Source organism: Choloepus didactylus, chromosome 17, assembly GCF_015220235.1.
Source record: "Choloepus didactylus isolate mChoDid1 chromosome 17, mChoDid1.pri, whole genome shotgun sequence".
NCBI classification, from domain to species: Eukaryota; Metazoa; Chordata; class Mammalia; order Pilosa; family Megalonychidae; genus Choloepus; species Choloepus didactylus.
The window spans coordinates 19,901,012-19,923,160 of NC_051323.1; the positions used below are offsets into that span (position 1 = coordinate 19,901,012).

A 22,149-nucleotide genomic window follows, 5' to 3' on the forward strand; every position below is an offset into this window, starting at 1 on the left:
GTACATGCCTGGTATCTGCCCGTGCATCCAGCTGCATCTCTAGAAGGCTGCGTGTGTGTGCACGTGTGTGCATGTGTGCGCGTCCATCCTTTCAGAGATTTATCTCTTCACAGGTGGGTTCCCCAGGGTCATCTTGACCATTTTACCACCTCAGAGCCAGGGCTGTGTTGGGGGATGGGTGAGGGGTTCAGACTAGGTTTGTAGGGCTCTTCAAAACAGCAGGGTTTCAACAACCTCCCGGGGTCCCATCCTCTCCCAGTCCCCCCTTCCCCCAGCTGGGGAGAGGGAAGGGGCTGGCCTCATCACTCCTGGGCACCCAGTCCACACTGATGGTCCTGTGAAACCTCCTGGCTGTGAGGGTGCTCCCCAGTTTTCTATTTCTGGGGCCACAGTGGTCCTGACAGGAACTTCATGAGCGTCTGGACCCTAAGCCACCTGGGGCAGCAGTCTGAGGGCACTGAGGCAGGAGTGGAACTCCTTGGGAGCCTGAAAACAGGCCCTTTGAAGCCAATTTCTGTCTAGAACAGGAATCAGGAGAAGGGGTTGCCAGAGATTGTTTCCCCCTGAATCTGTAGTACCACAACTGCCCACCAGGTGGGGTTCCAGGGCAGAGAGAGAGAGGCGAAAGGCCCCAGCGCTTGGAGCCAGAGACCAACCTTTAAATCTTCACCCGCCACATCAACCTCGCAAGCGCTCGCTCAGGGAGGGCAGCACATATGCGCGCACTTTAGACGCGTACACACATTCCCTTCTAGTGAACTCTAAGATATAAATCGTATACGGTGTAGGGGAGGTGTTAAAAGGAGAATCTAGTTTCGTTTACACACACGCCACACTAAAGTGAAGGTGGGATATCAATCAGTCTTCTGCTCTGGGAGTGTGAGGGTGAAAAACAGACAAGGGGAATGGGGGGGAAGGACAGAGGGAGGGGGCGCGCCAGGCCCTGCTAGACAGAGGTCAGGACTGGAATGCATAGCTGCGTGTATTACAGACACACAGGGCTCTTCAGATGACATACGGACACATGGACGCACAGACATACAGCTCCAGGGACAACGCACAAACCCGCAGACACACCACACAGCTCCAAGGACGTCGGGCAGACCCAGGCGCGCACACACAGGTGCGGCCCCGGGCCACACGCACACCTCGCACAGGCACGCGCGCCGGGCCCTCTGCGGCGCGCGCTGAGAAGGTGGCCGCGCTCGCCCGGCGTGTTTATTTACTCATTTGTATCCGAGACAAATGTTTGTCGAGAACGTTTGTGCCCAACTCGTCTCGTCTCCGGGTACCAGGGCCGCGGCATTTGTCCCTGGCGCGGCACACGCGCTGGGACCAGCTTCGGGGTCCTCCGACGCTGCCGGGGGCGGACAGAGGCTCCAAAGTTGGGGGGTGGGGTAGGGCGGGGTGGGGGTGGGGGGAGGTTCGAGTGCCCGAGCGAAGCGGCTGCAGCGTCAGCGGCCCTGGACGCCTTACTGGGAGGGGGAAGGAACCTCGGGATCTTGTAGGGTGAGACCTCCGGGAGGAGGTGGACGCGCTACCTAGGCATCCCGGGGTTTTGAGGTGCAGAGACCAGGGATGGAGGACTCAGGCTGCGGGGGACTGAGAGTGGCGAATAAGAGGATCGAGGGAGATCGCAGCCGGCAGGGTCCCCCGGGATGGGACTTCGGGACCCTAGACAAAGGTTCGGGGGCTTTCGCCGGGACCTCCACCGCGGGAGCGACGGGCCTCGCGGGACCGCCCGGAGCGCGAGGACGGGACCGGGGAACCGAGACGGAGGCAAAGTGGGAAGAAGGTAGCCTAGCAGCCAACCGGGCACTGTGCTAGTGCGCACCCGTGTGTGTGCGTGAGTGTGTGTGTGTGTGCGCGCGCCGTGTCTCATCTCGTCCGTCTGTAGGTGCAGGGCGCAGCGAGACGCCGGCGAGAAGGAAGAGGAGGCGAGAGGTGAACTGAGTTTGATCCTGCGGCGGCGGCTACAAGTGGGTCCCGGGCGGGCGGCGGGCGGCGGGCAGCGGGCGGGGCGGGAGGCCGGCAGCGCTCACACGCTCCGGCCGCGGGCCCGGCCTCTCACCACGCCTCCAGCTTTGTGCGCGCGGGAGGGGGATTTGGCAGAGCGCCCACGGCACAGCCTCCCGCCTCTATATAAACACACGCATCGCCTCCTTTTACTCGAATTCTCATTGAGAGCTTTTAAAACCACCATCCCTGAAACCTGGCCTCCTGCTTTTTCCCTCTCTTCCATTCCTTTTGCCTTCCTTTTTTTCCCCCCCCTTCCCCATTTTCTTCCCCCAGCGGCAACTCCAGAGACGAGATCCTGCGTCCCGAGACTGCTTGCCTTGCCTTAATTGATACAATAGCCCGGCTCGGGTTTTCCATCTCCTCCCCCAACCCCACCCCGCCTCGCCCCTCCCGCCCGCCGCCCGCCGCCGCCACCGCCGCCTCCCCAGCGCCTGCCTGGGGCTCTGTCACCGGCTGCGTCCCTTCCCGGCCGCGGCTCGCCGGCTCCGCACCCGCACTCGGGCCGCCGCGCCCGCCTCGCCGCCTCGCCCGCCGCGCCCGCCTCGGGGGTGCAGCGGCGGCTCCGGGGCTCCGGCGCGCCGCCCGTGGCCGCCCGGGGACGCTGGGCTCCAGCCTCTCCATCGCCTCCGCTGGAGAGCCTTCTTCCCTCGCCCCCAAAGTTTCTGGGTTCGTTGCAATTTGGGGACTTAGGATTTTTTTCCTTATTTTTTTTTTCCACCTAGGAATCTGGGGGAAAGCTTTTGATAAACCGATTGCACTTTTTCTCCGCTAGCTCTCTGCCCCCCTCCTTTTTCTTCTTCTTTTTTTTTTTTTTTTTTTTTTTTTCCTAGCAGGGAAGGGGCTTAGGAGAGAGGCTCCCGCTGGGCAAAGTTTTCCAAAGTTCTCCGAGTGTGATGGTTGCAGGGAGACCTCATCCCCCAGCTTGATTCACGGCTTCATCTCCCCATCCCTAGAACAGCCCCTAAGCCCGCTATAAAGGAACAAACAAACAAACAAACAAACAAAGTTACACTCCGAGTCGCCTTGTGTCTCCTTTTTCTTCTTTTAGGCATTTTTACCCCCTCCCTCTCTCTGCTCCCCTCGCAGCCTCCACTCCCCTTCCCTCGGACCCTTTCTCCTCCTCGGTTTCGGCTTGAGGTGCCAGGACCCCCGGCCGCAACCTCCCCTCCCCCGCCGCTCCGGTCCCCTCCCGCCAGCCCTCCCCTCCCCCGCCGCGGCGGGCACAGCCAATCCCCCGAGCAGCCGCCAACATGCTCTTTGAGGGCTTGGAGCTGGTGTCGGCGCTGGCCACCCTCGCCGCGTGCCTGGTGTCGGTGACGCTGCTGCTGGCCGTGTCGCAGCAGCTGTGGCAGCTACGCTGGGCTGCCACCCGCGACAAGAGCTGCAAACTGCCCATCCCCAAGGGCTCCATGGGCTTCCCGCTCATCGGAGAGACCGGCCACTGGCTGCTACAGGTAAGGGCGCGCTCGCTCCGCGGCTCTCGGGGTCCGCTAGCTGCCGGCGCCGGGCTGACCGAGCCGCGGAGACCCGCGCGGGGATGCCGGAAACCCTAAGGCACTGCTCCCCGCCCCGCCCCTTCCCTCCTCTCTACCCTCTCCGCCGGGGCATCCCTGGCCCGCCTGTGGCGTGGTTCGGAGCCCGCTGGCGCGGGGTGCGCAGGTACTGGGGACCGATAGGAGAGATTTCCGGACGGGAGGGGGCTCCCAAGAGTGACTTTCCTCGGCCGCGGGCGACCGAGCAGGGTGTATGGACCGCCATGGGGGCTCCAGGTGCAGCGCGAGCTCGAGGGAGCGTCCAGTCCGTGGGGCGCTCTTGCTCCCCTCCCCGCTCCAGGCCCCAGTCGCCGTCGGCCCTCGGCTTTAGCGGTGTTGCGGTGTTGCTGGGAGCCCGGAACTGAGTTGGGGAGCCAGCGGCAGCCTGGGCTGCGTTCCCGCGGCGTAGTCGGCTGCGCCAGGTAAAACTGTCCTGGTCCTCCCACCAAGCGCGCGCGCGCGCGCGCGTGTGTGTATGTGTGTGTGTGTGTGTGTGTGTGTGTTTTATGGTGGGGGGGGTAGGAGGTAACTCAAGGAAAATGAGAAACCAGAGACCTGCGAGCATTTGGCTTTCGGGGAAAAGGGTCTATTTACTTACCGGGTGGGGGCAGCTTAGCCGGGGAGTTTAGTTTGGGAGAGGTGAGTGTGAGATACAGAGAGAGAATGCGGGCGTGTTTGTTGATAGACGCCGCAAAACCCCGCACTGCTGGTGATAATGGGGCTGGGGCGCGTAGGGGACCAGACCCAGGTAGGGAATGGGGAGATTAACCTGGAATTAACCTCGTCAAGTGCTAGACAATCGCTTTTGCAATTTGATGCACACCAGCTTTTTTCTTTGGGGGGGGGTAGATTGCTAGTGGTGGGACGCCTCTGGGGTAACCGCGGGAGCGGTGTTTGTGTGTGCATGTGCACGCCTGTCTGTCCGGCGGATGCTGATGGGGGTTAGTAAAAGGATGGCTGTCCCGTAACAGCCAACCCAGGCGCGGGAGGGGTGGGGCGGAATGTGTGAGCATCCGCGGGGAGCAGTGGGTTTAGATGAGCGAAAGCTTGGCTTGAAATTAACAGACGCGTGCAATCCGCGCGCACACGCATCCCGCCCCGCCTCGCCGCGGGCCAAGTGACAGAGGAGCGGGGACGGGGCGGGGGGCTCGAGGTTCCTCTGCCCTCTGGTCCTCCCAAGTCCTGGAGTCGGTCCATCTCTTTTCAGGGTAGTCGGCGCAAGGGGTTGGGGGTCACGTCTACCCATCGGCAAAGGAATCCCTCGAGCCTCTTCCATGCCACCACACTTAAAGGGTTAACTGCGGCGGTGGTCTAGGCTTTTGGCCGAGAATTTAGGAAATAAAATAACTCACAAGGGCAACGGTTCCCGCCTTGTTAGAACCAATCTGCGGAATCCGCGGTCTGTCACCGCCCCTCCCACCCCCGTTCCCTGACCTTTCCCTGCCTGCCCAATGTCTCCCTGACCTTTTCTTCGAAACCCACAAGGCCCCCGGGGCTCCACGTCCACCTGGCCCAGAAGTTGCAGAGGGTTCCCCACCCATCCTCCCCGCAGCCCTAGACTCCGCGGTGGGAGGGAAATGTCTGTGCCTGTGTAGAGGAGTGCAGAAAGGGTTAATGGGAGCCCACTGAATCCCAGCTTTATTTTTTTGGAGTCATTTATCAGATTTTACGGGGAGACCTCCAAGGGCTCTCCGTTTCCACCGAGCGCCATCTAAACAGAGCCCAGGGCTAAAAATACAACATTTTTGTATAAATTGGACTCGCGGCCCGAGCGGCCGCCCCTATGAAAGTCCTCTTTGTGAAGACCGTGGAAACGGCGGACAAATAACTCTTTATTAATGCCACAAAAAACGCACTTTAATTATACTTAGGCAGATCACAGGCGGGGTTGGGGGGGGGGTGGGCCGAGGCGGCGGCGACCTCGCAAAATTCACAACCCAACTTTTGTGTCTAAAGAAAAGAAAAACAGAGAAAAAGAAGGAGAGGAGAGACGGAGAGGCAGACGGGGCGAGAGAGACGGGTAGCAGCAGACGGAGGGAGGGAACCCCGCTCCTCAACCCCCTTCTGTCGCACCCCCTCCCGCCTTGATTTCTCTTAAAGGGGTAGACGCCGTCTAGAAAGCCGGCCCAGTGGGGGAGTTCGCCTTGACCCGTCAGCCGAGTAGTGGGGCGCCTCCCCGCCACCACCACCTCTCCGCGGGCCAGGCCCCCCTCCTGGCGTCGCGGGCGCTCCCGGCTCGCTGCCTGTCGCGCGCCTGGGTCGGAGGCGCATGTGGAAAAGTGATTAGGGATCTGGCTTCTGCAGAGTCACTTTTCGGCAGTGCCGGGGTGTGTACACATCTAGCCGGAGAACAGTTTTCCGAGGAAGGAAGGAAGGGGAGGAAGGGGATCAGCCCGGGAAAGACGGGAGTCGAGTTGTCCCCTCGGAGGTGCGTGAGCCCGGAGGTCTGGGGCCCGCGTCCGCACGTCGATTCGCGTGCAGGAAGCGGGGGCGGCCGGACAGGTGGCGCCCCCTCTTTCCGCCGCTGCTACCCTGGCAGGAGAAGGGTTAACGTGGGGTGGGGTGGCGGGCGCCGACGTCAAAAGTGAACGGAACGCCCCTGCCTCCGCCCCTCGGAGGTCCCCTCGGTTTCCGGTCCCTGCGCTGGGCCAGCTCCACCAGCTCCTGCGAGCGCCGGGGCCGGGCCGGGGCCTCGCCAGCCTCCGCTCGCGCCACCGCGGGGTATCCGGTTACCTGCGCCTCCCGCCCCGCCCGGCCCCGCCCCGCTGGGAGCGCCTTCCTCCGCGCTCCGGTTCCAAACTCCAGGGCGGCGACGAAAGTGCTCCTTATTTCCAGGGCCCAAGGCGTTAGGAAAACCGCCGCTCTCGGCCCATGACCCTGCCCTGCGGAGCCCTCTGCGGCCCACACCGGAGACCCGAGGAAACCCCCAGCCCCCATCCTGTAGTGGCCGCCTCCGGGGCACACACCGCTCGCCGCTATAAATAATCTTTGGCCTGCTTCCACCCCGCGGGGTCTCGCCAGCCCGTGGCCCGGAGCCTGGAAATAGTTATTCCGAGAGGCTCCGGCGCGCGAGGCTGGGGGAGGGGGCTGGGAGGAGGAGTGGGATGGAGGCTGTAGCTTTTGGTTCAGCTGCCCGGGATCTCCTTTCCTTCCAGCAAGTCGTTACAAAAAAAACAGCGTCCCGCGGGGTGCCCCTGGGTTTCCAGCCTCCTTGCAGTATTTATTATCCTCCAGGCCATACCTCCCAGGTCTGGAGCGCGCTATGAAAAATAAAACTTGGCGTGCGCGCGCGCGTGCGTGGGGGTTGGAGGGGGAGGCAGGTGAGCGAGGGGTTCCCCGCGGGGCCTGGAGCCTGACCTCCGGCGTCGTTCCCTGTGGCGATGTGCGACCTGAGGGAGGTCTCGCCTTTGACTTCCGCAGGGTTCCGGCTTCCAGTCGTCGCGGAGAGAGAAGTATGGCAACGTGTTCAAGACGCACTTGTTGGGGCGGCCGCTGATCCGGGTGACGGGCGCGGAGAACGTGCGCAAGATCCTGATGGGCGAGCACCATCTCGTGAGCACCGAGTGGCCGCGCAGCACGCGCATGCTGCTGGGTCCCAACACGGTGGCCAACTCCATCGGCGACATCCACCGTAACAAACGCAAGGTAAGGGCTCGGCGTCCAGGAGCTCGCGCAGCCCCGGGGACGGCGCCACCCGAATCCGCTCCCCAAGTCCTCCATGCTCGAGGACCCCGCAGTACCGTGCTCAGACGGCTTCGAGCTCGGATATGGAGCCTGCACAGGCCTTCTCCCGGGGGCTTCTGGGGGTGGGGGGCGGATCTCCCAGGGCCCGGACGTCCGGGGTCTGGACGGCCAATGCTTGTCCTCGCTGCGCTAGACAGAGCTGGGTTTGGAAAAAGTCGGTAGCGGGCCGGTGGCCAGCGTCCTCCTTGTCGCCACGTTTCCCCCGGGAATTCTCAGGACTGGAGAAAAATAATTCTAAAGTCAGACCTGGCCTTCGCGCCACAGATGGTTTTAGGCGACTTCAAAGGCCGACGCGGGCGGGCGTGGAGGCCCGAGGGTACCTGGCGACCAGAGGCTGGTCGGCCTGGCCTGGGAGGGGTGGGAGAAACCCGGGCCACTGCGCGCACCGGCCTGGACCGTGGGGGAAGGGAGGTGGGTGGGCGAGCAGCCGAGGCGCGGGCGGGGGATCAAAGGGGACCCTTCCCCCCATAAAGAGGAAGAGAAAGTGGGTGTTTATCCTGTGGATTTCCCGAGCGACTGGAAGAAGCGCGGAGAAGGCGAGCCGGCGCGCTCCGAGCCAGCCTCCCCGCCCCCTCCCGCCGCCGCGTCTCCTGCGCGCGGGCCGCACGTGCTGTTTGAACTGCAGTAACCCGAAAGCTGAGCCGGCGGCGGCGGGCGGGGCGCGGGCCTCCCGGCTTCCAGCGGCCAGAAGCGGGGCGACGCGACCTCCTCTCCCTCCAATTTTTTCCATTGGGTCAGAGGACTCACCTAAAAGAAAAGGAGAGGCAGCCCCTGATCTCCCCGAATAGTGGCTTGAGCACCGGGAGAGGGGAGGGGGCGACGGTGGGGAGACCCCTTCTGCCAGCAGTCTGAGTGTGCGGTGGTCTTGGTGAGTATGTAGGGAATTGTGCAACTCGCCAACGCCTCGTATAGTGTTTGATACCTTCTGAGCTACCTGTGAGGGGTGGTTCTCCGTGGCAGACAAAAAGAAGGAAAAAATCAAAGGGAGGGGATTTGTCTGCCCGTACCCACAGCCGTCCCCCTTCCCCGGTAAAACGCACATTTCTGGCTCCCAAAGTCATCTCTTTCATTTGCTTGGCTCAGAGCAGGAAGCAGTTGCTGCTCTTGAGGGCAAATGGGGGAGGTGTTGGAGGGAATGGTCTGAAGGGGCAGTCCGCTCTAAAACGGGGGCTTTTCAAACGTGGGAGACAATTCTTTTTTTCTTAGTCTTTGTTACTCCCACAAAAGCCTATTACAAAGAGTGAGAAATCCAGCATGGGCCCAAGACTCAGCATCCCAGTGCCAAAGGCTGTGGCTGCTTCCTCGTTTCTTCCTTATAGAAGCTTGGGCAGGAAAGGAACCCTTATCACACCCTCATCGCTGAGGGTTAGAGAGATCAAGTGATTTGAACCAGCTCAGGAAGCAAAGACAAGACAGACAGGGCAGGCGGGACAAGCCGCCAGGGGAAGAGCTGGTTCTTGGCCACCTAGCAGACTGAGCTCTGGGCTGCCCACCTACCGGGGGTTGCCAAAAGCTAGGGTAGGTGGGGCCCAGGAGGAAGAAGGCGGCTCGGGCCAGATCCAAGTGTCAGACCCCAAGGGGGAGGCTTGTCACCTGTGGTTCCCACCAACACTCATCCAGGCCTGACTGCAGGGACAGGCTGAGTAGGGCCTGCCTGGAAAGCCCCAAGGTTTTGACCTAGATTGTCCTTTGTGAGGGGAAGGGAAGAGGAAGGAGATGGCACAGATGAACCGTGCAGGAGGATTACACGGGGAGGAGGAAGAGGTGGGTAGGGGCAGAAACCCAGGACCAAGGGGGAGGCATGGGGTGGTCTTCATTTCATAGCACCCTCATCCTCTAGCTCCTTGGGGTGGGGACGAGCCAGAAGCTAGCCAGAAGCCTCCTGACGGGGCCTTGGGACCCAAATGTGGGGGGCCGTCTCGGTATACTGGCCATGCGCTTGCTGTGTGGGCCGTATCTGGGTTGTATGGTACATGGGTCGTCAGCTGGACAAAAGGATCCTTCTCCCCAAATCTCCCTAATTTAATTTTCATAAACTTAATTTTACTGAACTACACAGAAGGCCTTGGGTAAGGCACCAACATAGACGTGGGAAACTTGGTCCTTGCTCTCAAGGGGTTTAGAGGCTACCTGGAAAGATAAGAAAATATATTCAGGGCACCGTCTGCAAATATGCATGTTCGTCCTGCAGAGAATGGCCAGTCTGCTTGACCCCCACCCAGTGGCTCCAGCCTGGCCAGGGTGGGGGCTGCCCTGTACCTTTCACGCTGCCATATCGAGCCCACACCCTGTTGGAGAGCTGGCTGCTGGGCCAAACCCTGGCCTGGTTAGGATGTCCGTGCAGGAAGTGGGGCCCAGTGCGGGGAACTAGGAGCGTCACTGTTTCCATTGGGGCTGGTGGCCCACCCCTTCTCTGGGAGGTCTGACCAGATGTGCCGGGAGGGGGCTTCTAACCGCCATAGCTGCACTCCAGGTGTCTGCCCTGGTGGTCTAGGGCCAGGAGGGCTGGGGTTGCCAGCAACAAGGCCCAGAAACTCTCATCCAGCCCAACAGGCTCATCCCCGGAAGCCAGGCCTGGGTCTGTGTGGCCAGGGCCTCGGACACCCTCCCCCTCCCTGGCAGTCTTCCTCCCCCACCCCTGGAACCTGGGGCCCACCTGTTCAGCTGCTTGGGATTGCTGGGGAGAAGAGAAGACTCTCTCTTTGTGTGAATCGAGGCTGAGGGGGGAGGGAAAGGGTTGTCAGAGACATGGAGATGGAGTCGGGCTAGTTCTGGAAAACTCCGATGCCCAAAGTTCACTCTCTGCCAGTGCGTGGTTCTGTCCCTGCCTGCTATCCCCAGGAGGCCATCTCCCCCCTTCCCCAGCTTCTCCTTTCTGCTCCAGCTCAGCCCCCCACACCAGGATTGGGCATTTCTTCTTTGCCTTACGAGATCAAACCAGTCCTCTTCTTAAATGGCTAGTGGCTTTAGGGCACTCCAGACAGTGGGAACCCAGAGAACATCCCAGGGGCTGCTCTTAGCCTTGGAGCCTGGACTTGGGTGACCCCAGGAGTGGTTTTCATGCTCCCTCAACTCAGAGTCCTGGCTACAGGGGTTCTGTGCCCATGGCTGAGGTGGGGGAGCAGCTTGCCCACCCACCTCCCCTCACTGACCTGGCCTCTGGGCCCCGTCCTGGGGTGGGAGTGGAGTCAGGCCAGGTGCACTGCATTCCTCCCAGAAGCCTCATGCATCTTGGGGTTGGTGTCGGATGGAGAGGCCAGGAGGGGCCCACGGTTGCAGGGTCCTGGAGGGGTGGGGGCTCTGGGTCCCTTGGGGCCTGTGCACCCCTGCTGGCTGCACAGTCCCATCCACCAGGCTCAGCTTGGGGCAGAGGCTCCACCCAGCATCAGATGTGAAGCAGGAAGCTCGGCCCAGCAGCCCTGCTGGGAGCTCTGGCATAGGCACAGAGCCTTTGTTCTGCCAGCCACAGTCCTTCACCCAAAAGTTACTGTAGCACCCAGCAGATGGGCGCAGGGGCCGCTGAGGGGGCGGGTGGCCTGAGCGGATCTCTCTGAAGGTCAGCAGGGGAGGGAGCCCATAGCCGGCCACCCAGGGCCTGGGAGTGGACACCTCCCTCCACTTGCCCTTGTGCCAGGCAGGCGGCGGGTGGGCAGGCTGGGGCGTGGGGGCCACCCCCTCCCTTTTTTCCTCCTTGCCGTGTCCTTCTCCCAGAGCTGGGAGGGGTACAAGGTTGTCAGGCTGATGTGCTTGCTCGGTCTTGCCAGCCTGGGGAGACCAACGTGGCCTTGGCGGGGAGTGATGACAGGTGGCAGGGGTCTGCTCAGGCCCTGTGTCTCCGCCCTGGCTCCCCAGGCCTGACTGGGAGTGGGCTAGGGGTGAGTCTCCAGGGGCCTGAGAAACTCTGAGAACATACCAGAGTGATGGGACAGCTGGCCTTGGAGAAGGTTCCTCTTCAGGGCTGGTGGAGGGCGTCCTGCTGTGGTTTGGAGAGGTGGGAGGAGGGGGCCCGGGGACCTTGGGTAGGTGTGGCCCTCGGGTTCTGCACCGAGTGACCCTGGGAGGGCCTTCCCGCTCTGGACTTGGCTTTCTGAGGGGGTTCTGCTACGGCTGGATGGGGGAAGAGCACCTGAGCAAAGCTTTTCAGTTTCTGTGGCTCAGCACCACGTGCTCAGATTTTGCTGGGTGTGGACAAGTTAGGAGAGTTGGACGCACAGGGCTTGGGGTGAGACGATCAGAGCTGGACCCGAGTGGGGACAGGCGGTCCGTCCCTACAGATGCCGAGGACTGGGAACCCAGAAGAGGCCCGGACAGGGCCGGGGTGTCCTGAGGCGGCTCAGGAGGCAGCCAGGGTGAAGTCAAGGCCCAGTGGAAATGCCAGGCGGCTGGGAAAATGACGTCCTCTCTTGGGCCCCCTCCTTCCTTGAGCATAAAGTACACACCTTGGCGTCACCCGTGTGGACGGCTGCCTGGCGGCTGCCTGCCCTGTGTTATTCTTTCCACTCCGCAGGCTTCGGCCCCGGTGGTTTGGCCGGGTGGCCTGCCGGGGCCTCTGCCCCTCCCAGGCAGCCGCCTCCATTCCTCCCAGTCTGAGAAACCGTCCCAGGGAGTGGGTCCCCTCGCTGGCTCTCCCCGCACCCCGTGGCTGCCTGTCCATTTGTCCATCTGCAGCCACCAGCAGAGAAGGGGGAGTTATCTGGCCAGTGGGCTCCGTACCTGGAGCTGTGGAGAGAGGGGCTGGAAGGGTGAGGGAGGCCTGGCTGGTAGAAAAGGGATTAGTAGAAACAATTATAGGGAATTTGAGCCTTGACAAGCCCCCTGGTCATCCCCCCAAGACACTCATTGTGGAATTGGCCCCATTCCAGAGAGAGAGAACCAGGGGGGTGGGCTCTTAAAACCTGTTGCATTGTTGGGGAAACTGAGGCCCAGGAGGCATTTGTCCAAGGACCTCCCTCAAGGCCAGACTCCATCTGGCCCGTGCATCTGGGGCTCCAGTAGCCTAGTGCTGGGGAGTCCTCAGGTCTCCCCGGGACCCTCCGCCCAGCCCTCCCCAGGTGCCCACCCAGGTGGAAGTCATACCTGCTGCTCCCTCAGCAGGGCTTTGCCTGGGCCGGGGCTGGTTCCCAATGACCTCTGTCCGACATTCTTGGCTCACTTTTGGGAATTCCGAGGGAAGACCCAGAGGGAAACAAAGCAGCCTTGGCTTCTGTTAGACAGCTGTGGTCGGCTCTGGACGCCGGGAACCCTTCTTCCCTTCACTCGGGGCCACTCCGGCGGACACCTTCCCAGGGTGCCCAAGTGCTGACCCAGGTGGGTGGCTGCCCCGGACCCACCTCGTCCCGATGCAGCCCGGGCCCCCCTCTGCCCGGGCCGGCGCCTCCGCCCCCGCCTGTCCTTTGTGGTGGGCGGTGGTTTCTGGGCTGCCCAGACTTTGGGAAGTGCCCTTGCTGACCCTGGGCACCAGCCCAGGGATGAGGCCCTGACGTTTCCCTGGCCCCTGGGAGGTCCAGGGGCCTGTGGAGTCACCGGCTGGAGGCAGGAGCCTGGACTCCGCGACCGAGGAAAGCCCTGGGGCCCGGAGTGCCCACCGCCCACCTTTGCCTGGCTTCTCAGTGGGGTAGTTTTCCCACCTTAGGGGCTCAGGAAGCACACCTCAGAAGGCTTTTTGGTCTCTGAATCCTGGGACCTCAGAATGTCCATTTGGACCCCTCACGAAACCACTGGGGACACCAAGCCCCAGGGAGGGTCACAGCCTGTCAGCGGTCACTTGCCAAGTCTGAGGCTGGGTCAAGAAAAAAGCTCTGGGTCCTGGCTTCAGCTCTCTCCTCAGAGGCCCTGGCCTGCAGGTTCAGGGTGCCGTGGGCTTCTGGGGTCACTCCAGTTCCTGGCCTTGCCCAGGACCCCTTCCCGCCTTGAGGACAGGTGTGGACCCTTGCCCTGGTCCCCTGGGTGCTCCCTGCTCTCCTCGGCCCCGGGCCTGAGAAGGAGCACTTCGGTCGGCCATCACTAGAGGGCGCAGGGAATGTGGCCCACGGGCCGGGCAGCCGGGCTTGCCAGTGGGCCCTGTCGGCCACAACTTGGGGTGCGGTGGGGGTTCTCAGGGCGCCCCTTTGGGGAGCCGTGGGATGGTCCCTCCCGGGCCACTGTAGCCCAGGTAGGCATGTGTGAGGCTGGGGCAGCGCTGGCCAGGACACGGCTGGTCACTGCCAGCTTCAGGGCTTCTCTGCGGGACAGCATGGGGGACGTCAGCATGTGTGCTCCATGGGTTGAGAGGACCCCGGGGGCACCTGGCTCAGCCCCCCATTTTATAGATGAGGAGACTTTGGCTCAGAGCGGGGAGTGACCAGGCCCTGGTCACACGGTTAGCTGCTGGGTGACCCAGCCGTGAAAGCTGAAGTTTCTGGGCACCCAGCCTGTCTTTCCCCCACCCCACCACCTCTTAGAGACAGGCCACCTTTGACTTTGGTGGTCCCTGGTGGGGGTGTCCCCGGGACTATCCCCCCTCTACAAGCCCATTTCGGGGCCCCGGGTCTCCTGTGGGCCGGGGTTCCTGGCTAGCCCCGTACCCCAAGTCTGCCTGGGCCAGGACCTAGAACCCCTGCCCCCACTGCCTGGTGGCAGCAGTTATCTTTCTGCTTCCGACTCCTTTCCCGATGAGTCTGCTCTGCCCCCAGTCATGGTTTTCTCCTCACCCCTGCACCTCACCCAGTGTCAGCCTCTGGGGTCCCCACTCCTGCCTCCACTAAGACCCTTTGACCACGGGGCTGAACCTCGGAATTCTGAGGGTACGTGGGGGGGGGGGAGGCTGAGGCAGGTAGCACTGCCCCTGTCCCCCTCTGAAGGGGGCGGCAGCTGACACCCCCCCCGAAACTCCCTGGGACGCCCCCCACCCCAGCCCCGCCCGGGGCCAGGTGCGATGCCTCCCCCAGGCCTGGGCTGCCCGCGCCTGCCTTCCAGCTGTCCCTCTGTAGCAGGCACGGCCCCACGGCCCCAAACAGTGCCGGCCTCCCCGGCCCCTGTGGGCTCCTTCCCTCCCTCCCCTGCCCACCGGGAATTTGGGAATTTCAGAATGAAAGTGCTATTGTGAGGGCCCGGCTGGGCCGCTGAAGGGCCTGCACTGTTATTTCTGCAAACCAGCCCTCCCATTAGCCATGCAGGGCCCAGGCCAGGAAAATGTTACCTTTTCCTGCTTGAGCTGACTGCAGGGGAAATTCTCACATTTACAGTTTCTGCAGTGGTGTGTTTGGGGGGAGGGCGGGCGCGCGCGTGCGTGCGTGCGTGCGTGCGTGTGTGTGTGTGTGTGTGTGTGTGGTTTGCATGGGGTGGGGGCGGGGGGAGAATATTGACGTCCCCCCCCACGATGCCTTCCCCCATGACCTTTCCCTTGGCACGGGAAGGGGGGTGCTCCTCTCCGGGCCCCCGCTCCTGCCCTGGACTCTGGGGGGATGGAGGTGGTTGGGTTACAAGTGAGGCCCAGAGGCCGTCAGTAAATAAACCAACATCCTCCCCTCTCCTACACACCCTGGGCAGCAGCTTGGAAAACGCGGGCTGGGGGATCTGGGTGGGATGGGGGGCGGTGTGGGGGGTGTCCTGAGCCAATCAGGAGGGAGAATGCAAGGGAGACAGAAGCAGGGACTCTGCGCTACTTACACGGAAGAGGCAGGGAATTCAAAGGACTCCTGTTGGGCTTTGTGATCCTTCGGGGTGGAAAGCCGTAGCCACCATCCTCCTGCCTCCAGACCCAGCCATACTGAAGACTTTTCAATGGCACAGCTGTTTATAATCTCCACACAGTAGTTGTTAACCCAGGAACCAGAACAGTTTTGATCCTCAGGAAGTCCTGCTTGCAGTCTGGCCTCTGATTCTCGTTCTCCCATCAGTGGAGAAGAGCTGCCTCCTGTCTTCCTGCCTCTTCCCTGTCCAGCCCTGTCACCCGGGCACATCTCCCCTGTGTCCAGGGCACCCATGAAGATCACAGCCTGGAATAGGGCCCCCTCCCCTCCTCAGCCCCGCTGCACCCCCTCTTCTGTGGCTCCCCACAGCTGGCACAGCCACAACATGCCTCAGACTTACTGGCGGCTGGACTGTTCAGTGCCCAAGACTTTCTTATTGGGGTACTTACTTTTCTTGGGGTCAAGGAAGATGATGACAGCTCAGGTCACCCTTTGAGTTAGGTGAAAGGTCTGGAGTTTGAATAAAAATCCTTATGGCCTGTGTTTTAATTCCGTTCTTCTCCTGCTTTCCCAAGACACAGGACATAGGATGGGGGTTCAGAGCTGGGAACCCAGCGAGGGGACTGAGTCTGAAGGGCTTCCTCTGGGGGTAGCCGGGGGGAGGGGGGAGTGAGGCCCTGGCGTTTTCTCTGATGGCAGCGGTGGGGGCCGGGCCTTGCCAGGCAGGGCCACGTGGCTGCAGTGGGGCAGCCCGGCCAGGGCTCTGCTGACCAGCCCATGCCCCTCCAGGTCTTCTCCAAGATCTTCAGCCACGAGGCCCTGGAGAGTTACCTGCCCAAGATCCAGCTGGTGATCCAGGACACTCTGCGAGCCTGGAGCAGCCACCCCGAGGCCATCAACGTGTACCAGGAGGCACAGAAGCTCACCTTCCGCATGGCCATCCGAGTGCTCCTGGGCTTCAGCATCCCCGAGGAGGACCTCGGACACCTCTTCGAGGTTTTCCAGCAGTTCATGGAGAACGTCTTCTCCCTGCCTGTCGACTTGCCCTTTAGCGGCTACCGGCGGGTGAGCACCCAGGCTCTGGGAGGGGAGACAGTGGGACTGTCTACAGGCCCCGCTCAGGGAGGGGGGTGGCTGGCTGCCAAGACACAGGACACACAGACAGCAGAGGGGCAGGGATGGGGCGGTGCCTTTCCCTAGAGGCTCCGAGGCTCCGATGGGAGCCTCCCTTGCCACCCGCTGCCTGGCCTGGGGAGGAGGCACTCAGTGGGCCCCTCTTTCCTTTGGGTGACGGCCCCTTCTGTCCACAGGGCATCCAGGCCCGGCAGATCCTCCAGAAGGGGCTGGAGAAGGCTATCCGGGAGAAGCTGCACTGCACCCAGGGCAAGGACTACTCAGACGCACTGGACATCCTCATCGAGAGCAGCAAGGAGCACGGCAAGGAGATGAGCATGCAGGAGCTGAAGGTGAGGGTGGGCAGCCACAGGGCCATCCTGGGGCCTCCCCGGCTTGGGGGGAAAGGCACCGCTTTTGCCCATCCCAGTTCCATTCCGGGTTGGGAGTGGGGCCCGACGCAGGAAATGTGGTCCCCGTCCCTGCTGTACACCTGTTGGTGAGCAGGACAAGGAGCCCGCGGATAGACGCCGCAGCTGAGGGCCAGGCAGTGCCCACCACAGTCTTGGGGTGAATGGGTTCCCACAGCACCTGGGTCCCTGCTCTCTGCTCTGACCTCACTCCTAGGCAAAAATCAGCCCTCAGAAACCTCTGCACAAACTTGGGGTCAGTGGCATTGGTGGACCCCCTCCCTGATTCCCATACCCAGTATTTGCTCTCTCAGTCCATTTCCTGCTGCCATCAGCCCTGGGTCACCTCGGGAGTCACAGGCTCGAAGGGGAAGGGGCTTGCTGGAGGCCGGCCACACTCCTGGGGCAGAGCAGGGAAGATCTGGACCTAACTGGGTCTCCTCCCCCCACCCCACCAGCGTTTCCAAGTTGGCCGCACATCACACACTCCCCAAGCCTGGTACTTGTCCAGGTGCTGGTGGCTGGCTGAGCCAGGTGAGGGGGGTTCCTTAGCTCAGCCCCCCTAGAGTCTGCGCATCCACACGCCTGCTGGCCCATTCTTGGGGACTCACTGGAGACTCGCCATCCCATTGTCTTTGCTTGTCCTTGTTCGAGCTCCAGCTTTTTCTGGTGAGCCAGGAAGTGGGCTGCATTCCCATTTCACAAGAAGTTTTGTGACTTATAAATGGTGCTATGGCCGTAAGAGACCCAGGTTCTTTCGCTCCCCACTCTGGACCCAGTGTCCACAAAATGCAGGGCTTTGAGGGAGCAGCCCCTCTGGGGCCTTTCCATTGGGCCCCACCCCCCCTGGCCCTGGTGTCCGACTCTCCAGAGAACCCCAGAAGCCCCTCTCCCCAGAATTCTCACTGCCATCCACCCCAGGCCCTCATGGACGTGGCCTCCCAGACCCTGCCTGCTCCCCAGACCACCTCCCAGACTTCCTTCTGGGGAGTGGGGGAAGGAGCTGGGGTTGGGAGCCAGAAGGCCTGGGTCTTAGACCCTGCGTCCCCTCCCCCCGCACCCACAGTGTCCAGCCTCCTGAGCCCCAGAGGATTTGTTCTTTCCTTCTGCAGCTCACTCACACTGATCAGGCCAGCTTCAGCTGAACCCAACAGGGAGTGAGAAGTGGCCCTTTCCCAAGGCACTCCCAGGGCTCCGTTGGAGGCTGCAGCAGTTGTGCCTCCTGCCCACCCCCAGGGGACCTGCCCTGCGACCCCCGGGTCCATGTGTCCCAAACGCCCCCACAACATGAGCTCAGAGGAAGCAGGATTCACAGCCGGATGGATGCAAGCAGTTGTCACGGGGGGGGGGGGCGGGGGCAGGGGACACGAGCAGAGCAGAGCTGTCCCAGGGTGACTGACGGGCCTCCCTCCCTCTGCCGCGGCAGGACGGGACCCTGGAGCTGATCTTCGCAGCCTACGCCACCACGGCCAGCGCCAGCACCTCGCTCATCATGCAGCTGCTGAAGCACCCGGCCGTGCTGGAGAAGCTGCGGGAGGAGCTGCGCGCCCAGGGCATCCTGCACAGCGGGGGCTGCCCCTGCGAGGGCGCGCTGCGCCTCGACACGCTCCGCGGGCTGCGCTACCTGGACTGCGTCATCAAGGAGGTCCTGCGGCTCTTCACGCCCATCTCCGGCGGCTACCGCACGGTGCTGCAGACCTTCGAGCTCGACGTGAGGCCGGGGGCGGGGGCGTGGGCGGGACAGACAGACCCGCCTGTTGGTCTGGGGGGGGCAGTGCTTGCTTTCGAAGGTGTGTTCAGCCTGCTAGGAGAGACCGCCCCAAATACCGGGTCTTCTGGGGTCGTGGTGACCCCTGGGCTTCGTGTGTGCGGTTGCTATGGTGACAACCATAAACAAGAGCCTGGATTAACGTGCTGGGGGGGGAGGGGCGGCCGGCCCGGCTCTCACCACCCCCACCCCCTCTCGCCTCCAGGGCTTCCAGATCCCCAAGGGCTGGAGCGTCATGTACAGCATCCGCGACACGCATGACACGGCGCCGGTGTTCAAAGACGTGAGCCTGTTCGACCCCGAGCGCTTCAGCCAGGGGCGGAGCGAGGACAAGGACGGCCGCTTCCACTACCTGCCGTTCGGCGGCGGCGTCCGGACCTGCCTGGGCAAGCACCTGGCCAAGCTCTTCCTGAAGGTGCTGGCGGTGGAGCTGGCCAGCACCAGCCGCTTCGAGCTGGCCACGCGGACCTTCCCCCGCATCACGCTGGTCCCCGTCCTGCACCCCGTGGACGGCCTCAGCGTCAAGTTCTTTGGCCTGGACTCCAACCAGAACAAGATCCTGCCGGAGACGGAGGCCATGCTGAGCGCCACGGTCTAAGCTGCCGCCCCCGCCGCCTCGCCCCCGCAGGCTGAGGTGTTGGGGGGCCGGGGTGGGCGGGTGGAAGGTAGAAACCTGTGTGGGGAGGGGGCCGGAGCCTGGAGGAGGAGGAGGAGCGGCCCCCCTATTCCTTGCCCTCCTTTTTCCCCTGTCTCAGGCAACCCTTCCCGGAGACGGGGGCTCCCCTCCTGGCTCCGCTTCTTCCAGCCTCTCCGCAGTTCCCGCAGCTTAGCTCCTGGGAGAGGGCACAGCCGGCCGCCAGTGACAGTGTTACTTAGTGTCAGTCTGCTTGTGCTGCAGTGTTTGCCTGTGATGTTCTCAATTGGTCGTTTCCCTCCCTTTTTGAGGTCAAATGGTTAGGATGGGGGAGGGAAGGGAAACAGGGTGTGCCCACTTGGGCCCCTTCTTCAGCGTGGTCTCCCCCAATCCCCAAAACAGCTTCGGGCTAATAGAAGGCAAGTCAGTCTTGGCAGGGGCCGGGAGGCTGCAGCCAGTTTGGACATTTGAAATTACCTATTGCTGCTACTTTTTCTCTTCCTGACCTTGGGGCCAGGAGCCCCAGGCCCTGTCCGCCCAGCAACCTCTTGGAGGCCCTGGGGCCCAGGCACTGATATCCTCCTCCCCCCCGGGGCCTGGAGTCATGCCCTGGGCTCATGGGCTACTGTCCACTCTCCCCATATTTATTCACTGGTGTGACCATATCTTAGCATTACTGGGGTCTGGAGCAAGCATCTCCCCTGTACCCCAACCTCTGTCCCAGCTGTCCCAGGCAGAACTTGAGTGAGTAAAGAGGAAGACGTCACCGCTCTGCCTGGAAGTGGTCCCTGGGCCAGGGCTGAACCGCTTTCCCAGGGTCCAGAGTGATTTGGGTCTAACCTCACAGCCTCACTCCCAGGTTGAAATCGGAGCCTCCGTGTCTTTTCCCCTGGCAGCGATGGGGAAATGGCCCATTGCCTCCCTCCCCCTTCTGTTAAAAACCAGAGAATCTTGTGGAGGCTGCCATGGTTTCCTGCTTGGCCACTGCTCACCCCAGTGCCCCCCTCCCCCGCCCCCGCTCCAGCCAGTGAGTCTGGGGAAGGATACGGGTTCTGTGTTCTGACGGGGAGTGAGGGCCCCATCTTCCCTTCCTCAACCCTCGTCCTTTGCCCTTAGCCCTTTGAAAGGTGTCCTTGAAGTCCCTTCCCACCTCGGTGCCACTGTCTGCTTAGCCCCGAGCGGGGGTGGGGTGGGAGTGGGGATGAGATGAAAGCCAGGGGGAGGTGAGCGCGGAAGGCGGCCCTCCCTCCAGCAGCTGCAGGGGAGGCTGCGCCGGCCAGGGAGGAGGAGGGTATGTGTAGTTGGGTCAGAAGTGATTTGTTTGAAAACTGGCCAGTCAGGGGATGACCCAGGGAGGGGGGGAGGAGTCCTCCTGTCACTGGCATTTGGAGTGTTGGCAATTTGGGGCGCCTCCCGGGGATGGTTTGGGGGCCTTTGCTGAGTCTCTAGGCAGTTTTGTCTGTTTTCAGGTTTGTATCTGCTTTCCTTGTTCCCTGTTGGTTTGGGATGGTCTAAGAGTAATGACTTCTCTTTAGAAGAAAATCAGAAACACCCGGAATGAGAGAAAAGTCTGCGCTGACCCTCCTGCTTGCAGCTCCGCGGGCCCCTCCGGGCGGCCACTGATGCGGATTCTCATGCTTGTTCCCTACTTTTTCACTATTAAAAGTCAGCGCTGGACAGACCTTATTGATCAAAAGAATTTGAAACTTAAAAAAAAAAAAATGAGTGAAATTCCCCCAATCCCCTCCAAATTCTGGAAGACAGACAAAAATGTGGGAAGGCTCACCAAAGCTTGCAAAAGAGCTCCACGAAGCACCAGAACTTGTGACTTACAAAGAAGCCCGTGTCTGGAGGGTTTATTCTCCTTTAAGCCGACCCAGTGGTTGGTGACCGGGTATCTGGGAGTGGAGTGAAGGAGACCCCAGACAGGAAGTCACCTGGCCTGGCCCTGGCAGGGCGTGGGGGCCTGGGGGGGCCAGCCTGGGAGGGGGCGGAGGAGGGAAGCAGAGGGCGAATCCCTGTGAGGGGGGAAGGGAGGGGCATTTGCCCCACTCGGTCTCGAAGGCAAAGAAAGAGAAGAGAACCGAGGAAAGCTCTTGACTGGCTGACAGAGGAGCCCCACGTTGCACTGCACCCCCACCCCCCTAGATAGCTATCGCGACATCGTGTCTGTGTGCGCATCTGTGTGTGTTTCATAGAGGTAGCGTTAGATGGGTGACGTCTTCTCACTTACCATTCCTAACTATTGTAACTTGACTAATTAAAAAAAGGAAAACCCCACAAAACTTTTCCACCACGAGCTTCCAGATTGAAGCACTTTTGATGTTGGGCGCTGGCGTTTGTGTTCTGGGCACCCACCCTGCCCCTGCCCAGATGGCTGTAATATTATTTTATACACAAGACTTTTTTTTTTTCATAAATGTTATAATTTTGTGTCTGTCTTTATAAACTATTATAAGTACTATTTTTGTTATAATTCAAAATAGATATTTAGTATAAAGTTTCTGCTGTTAAATATTTGTTATTTAGTAAAATATGGATTTGTTTTCTTTATTGTAAACTTGGTTCAAAATAATATGTTTTTATCACAGTTGTTTTAATATTGAAAAAGCATTTGTGCATTTTGTTTTGATATATGAAACTGGTGCCGTGTTTGCTGTCATGTGGTTTTTAATCTGTATATAATATTCCATGTTGCATATTAAAAAAAAAATGAATGTTGTGCATTTTGTGATTTTGGAAATACTCAATGTGGCTTTTTTATAGGCTTCCATAATAAAGCGTGGGGACTCGCCCTCGTTTGTCTCTCTGGTGTCTGCCTTCTCGGCCTCACCGAAGGGGTCCCCTCTCTGCCACCAGCACTTGCTTCAGCATCACCCAGTGGGGCCCGTCAGGAAGTTGTTCCCTAAAGCCTTTGCTCTGTGAGGCCAGCCCACAGCTTCTTGTGTCGGCACAGAGATGTCTGTGGCAGTGTCCTGAGAGGAGCGGGTTCCCCTGGGGAGGGCAAGGGTGTAACTGGTCGGTCACCCCACAGAGAAGCCTGTTGAGGGGTGGGAACCCACAGAGAGGCGGCTCCCACTGGCCAAGCGTGGCTGTACCAGGAATCTCAGTGCTGGACATGCCGACCCAGAGCTCAAAGGGCCTGTCCTCAGAGCCCATCTTGTTCAACTGAGCTAGAACACTGACATCCAAAGCCATGTGGCAAACTGGGGAGCAGGATTCAGTTCTGACTTCCAGCCTCGTGCCCCATGCCAACATT

The 22,149-nt window shown here is 61.2% G+C and overlaps 1 protein-coding gene across 6 annotated transcripts in view; it reads left to right on the forward strand.

Moving 5' to 3' along the window:
* The window catches only part of LOC119512600 (cytochrome P450 26B1), a 60,221-nt gene extending 38,537 nt beyond the window's left edge, over positions 1–21,684 (forward strand). The window contains exons 1-8 of one of the 6 annotated variants that reach the window (XM_037807361.1): positions 1,451–1,795; positions 1,898–1,979; positions 3,068–3,473; positions 6,972–7,196; positions 15,755–16,030; positions 16,276–16,431; positions 17,915–18,199; positions 18,462–21,684. In XM_037807361.1, coding sequence (XP_037663289.1) covers positions 3,270–3,473; positions 6,972–7,196; positions 15,755–16,030; positions 16,276–16,431; positions 17,915–18,199; positions 18,462–18,854 — 1,539 coding nt within the window. In that variant the 5' untranslated portion in view covers positions 1,451–1,795; positions 1,898–1,979; positions 3,068–3,269 and the 3' untranslated portion in view covers positions 18,855–21,684. The other 5 variants (XM_037807360.1, XM_037807363.1, XM_037807366.1 and 2 more) reach the window with 5 other exon arrangements.
* The last annotated feature ends 465 nt before the right edge of the window (positions 21,685–22,149 follow it).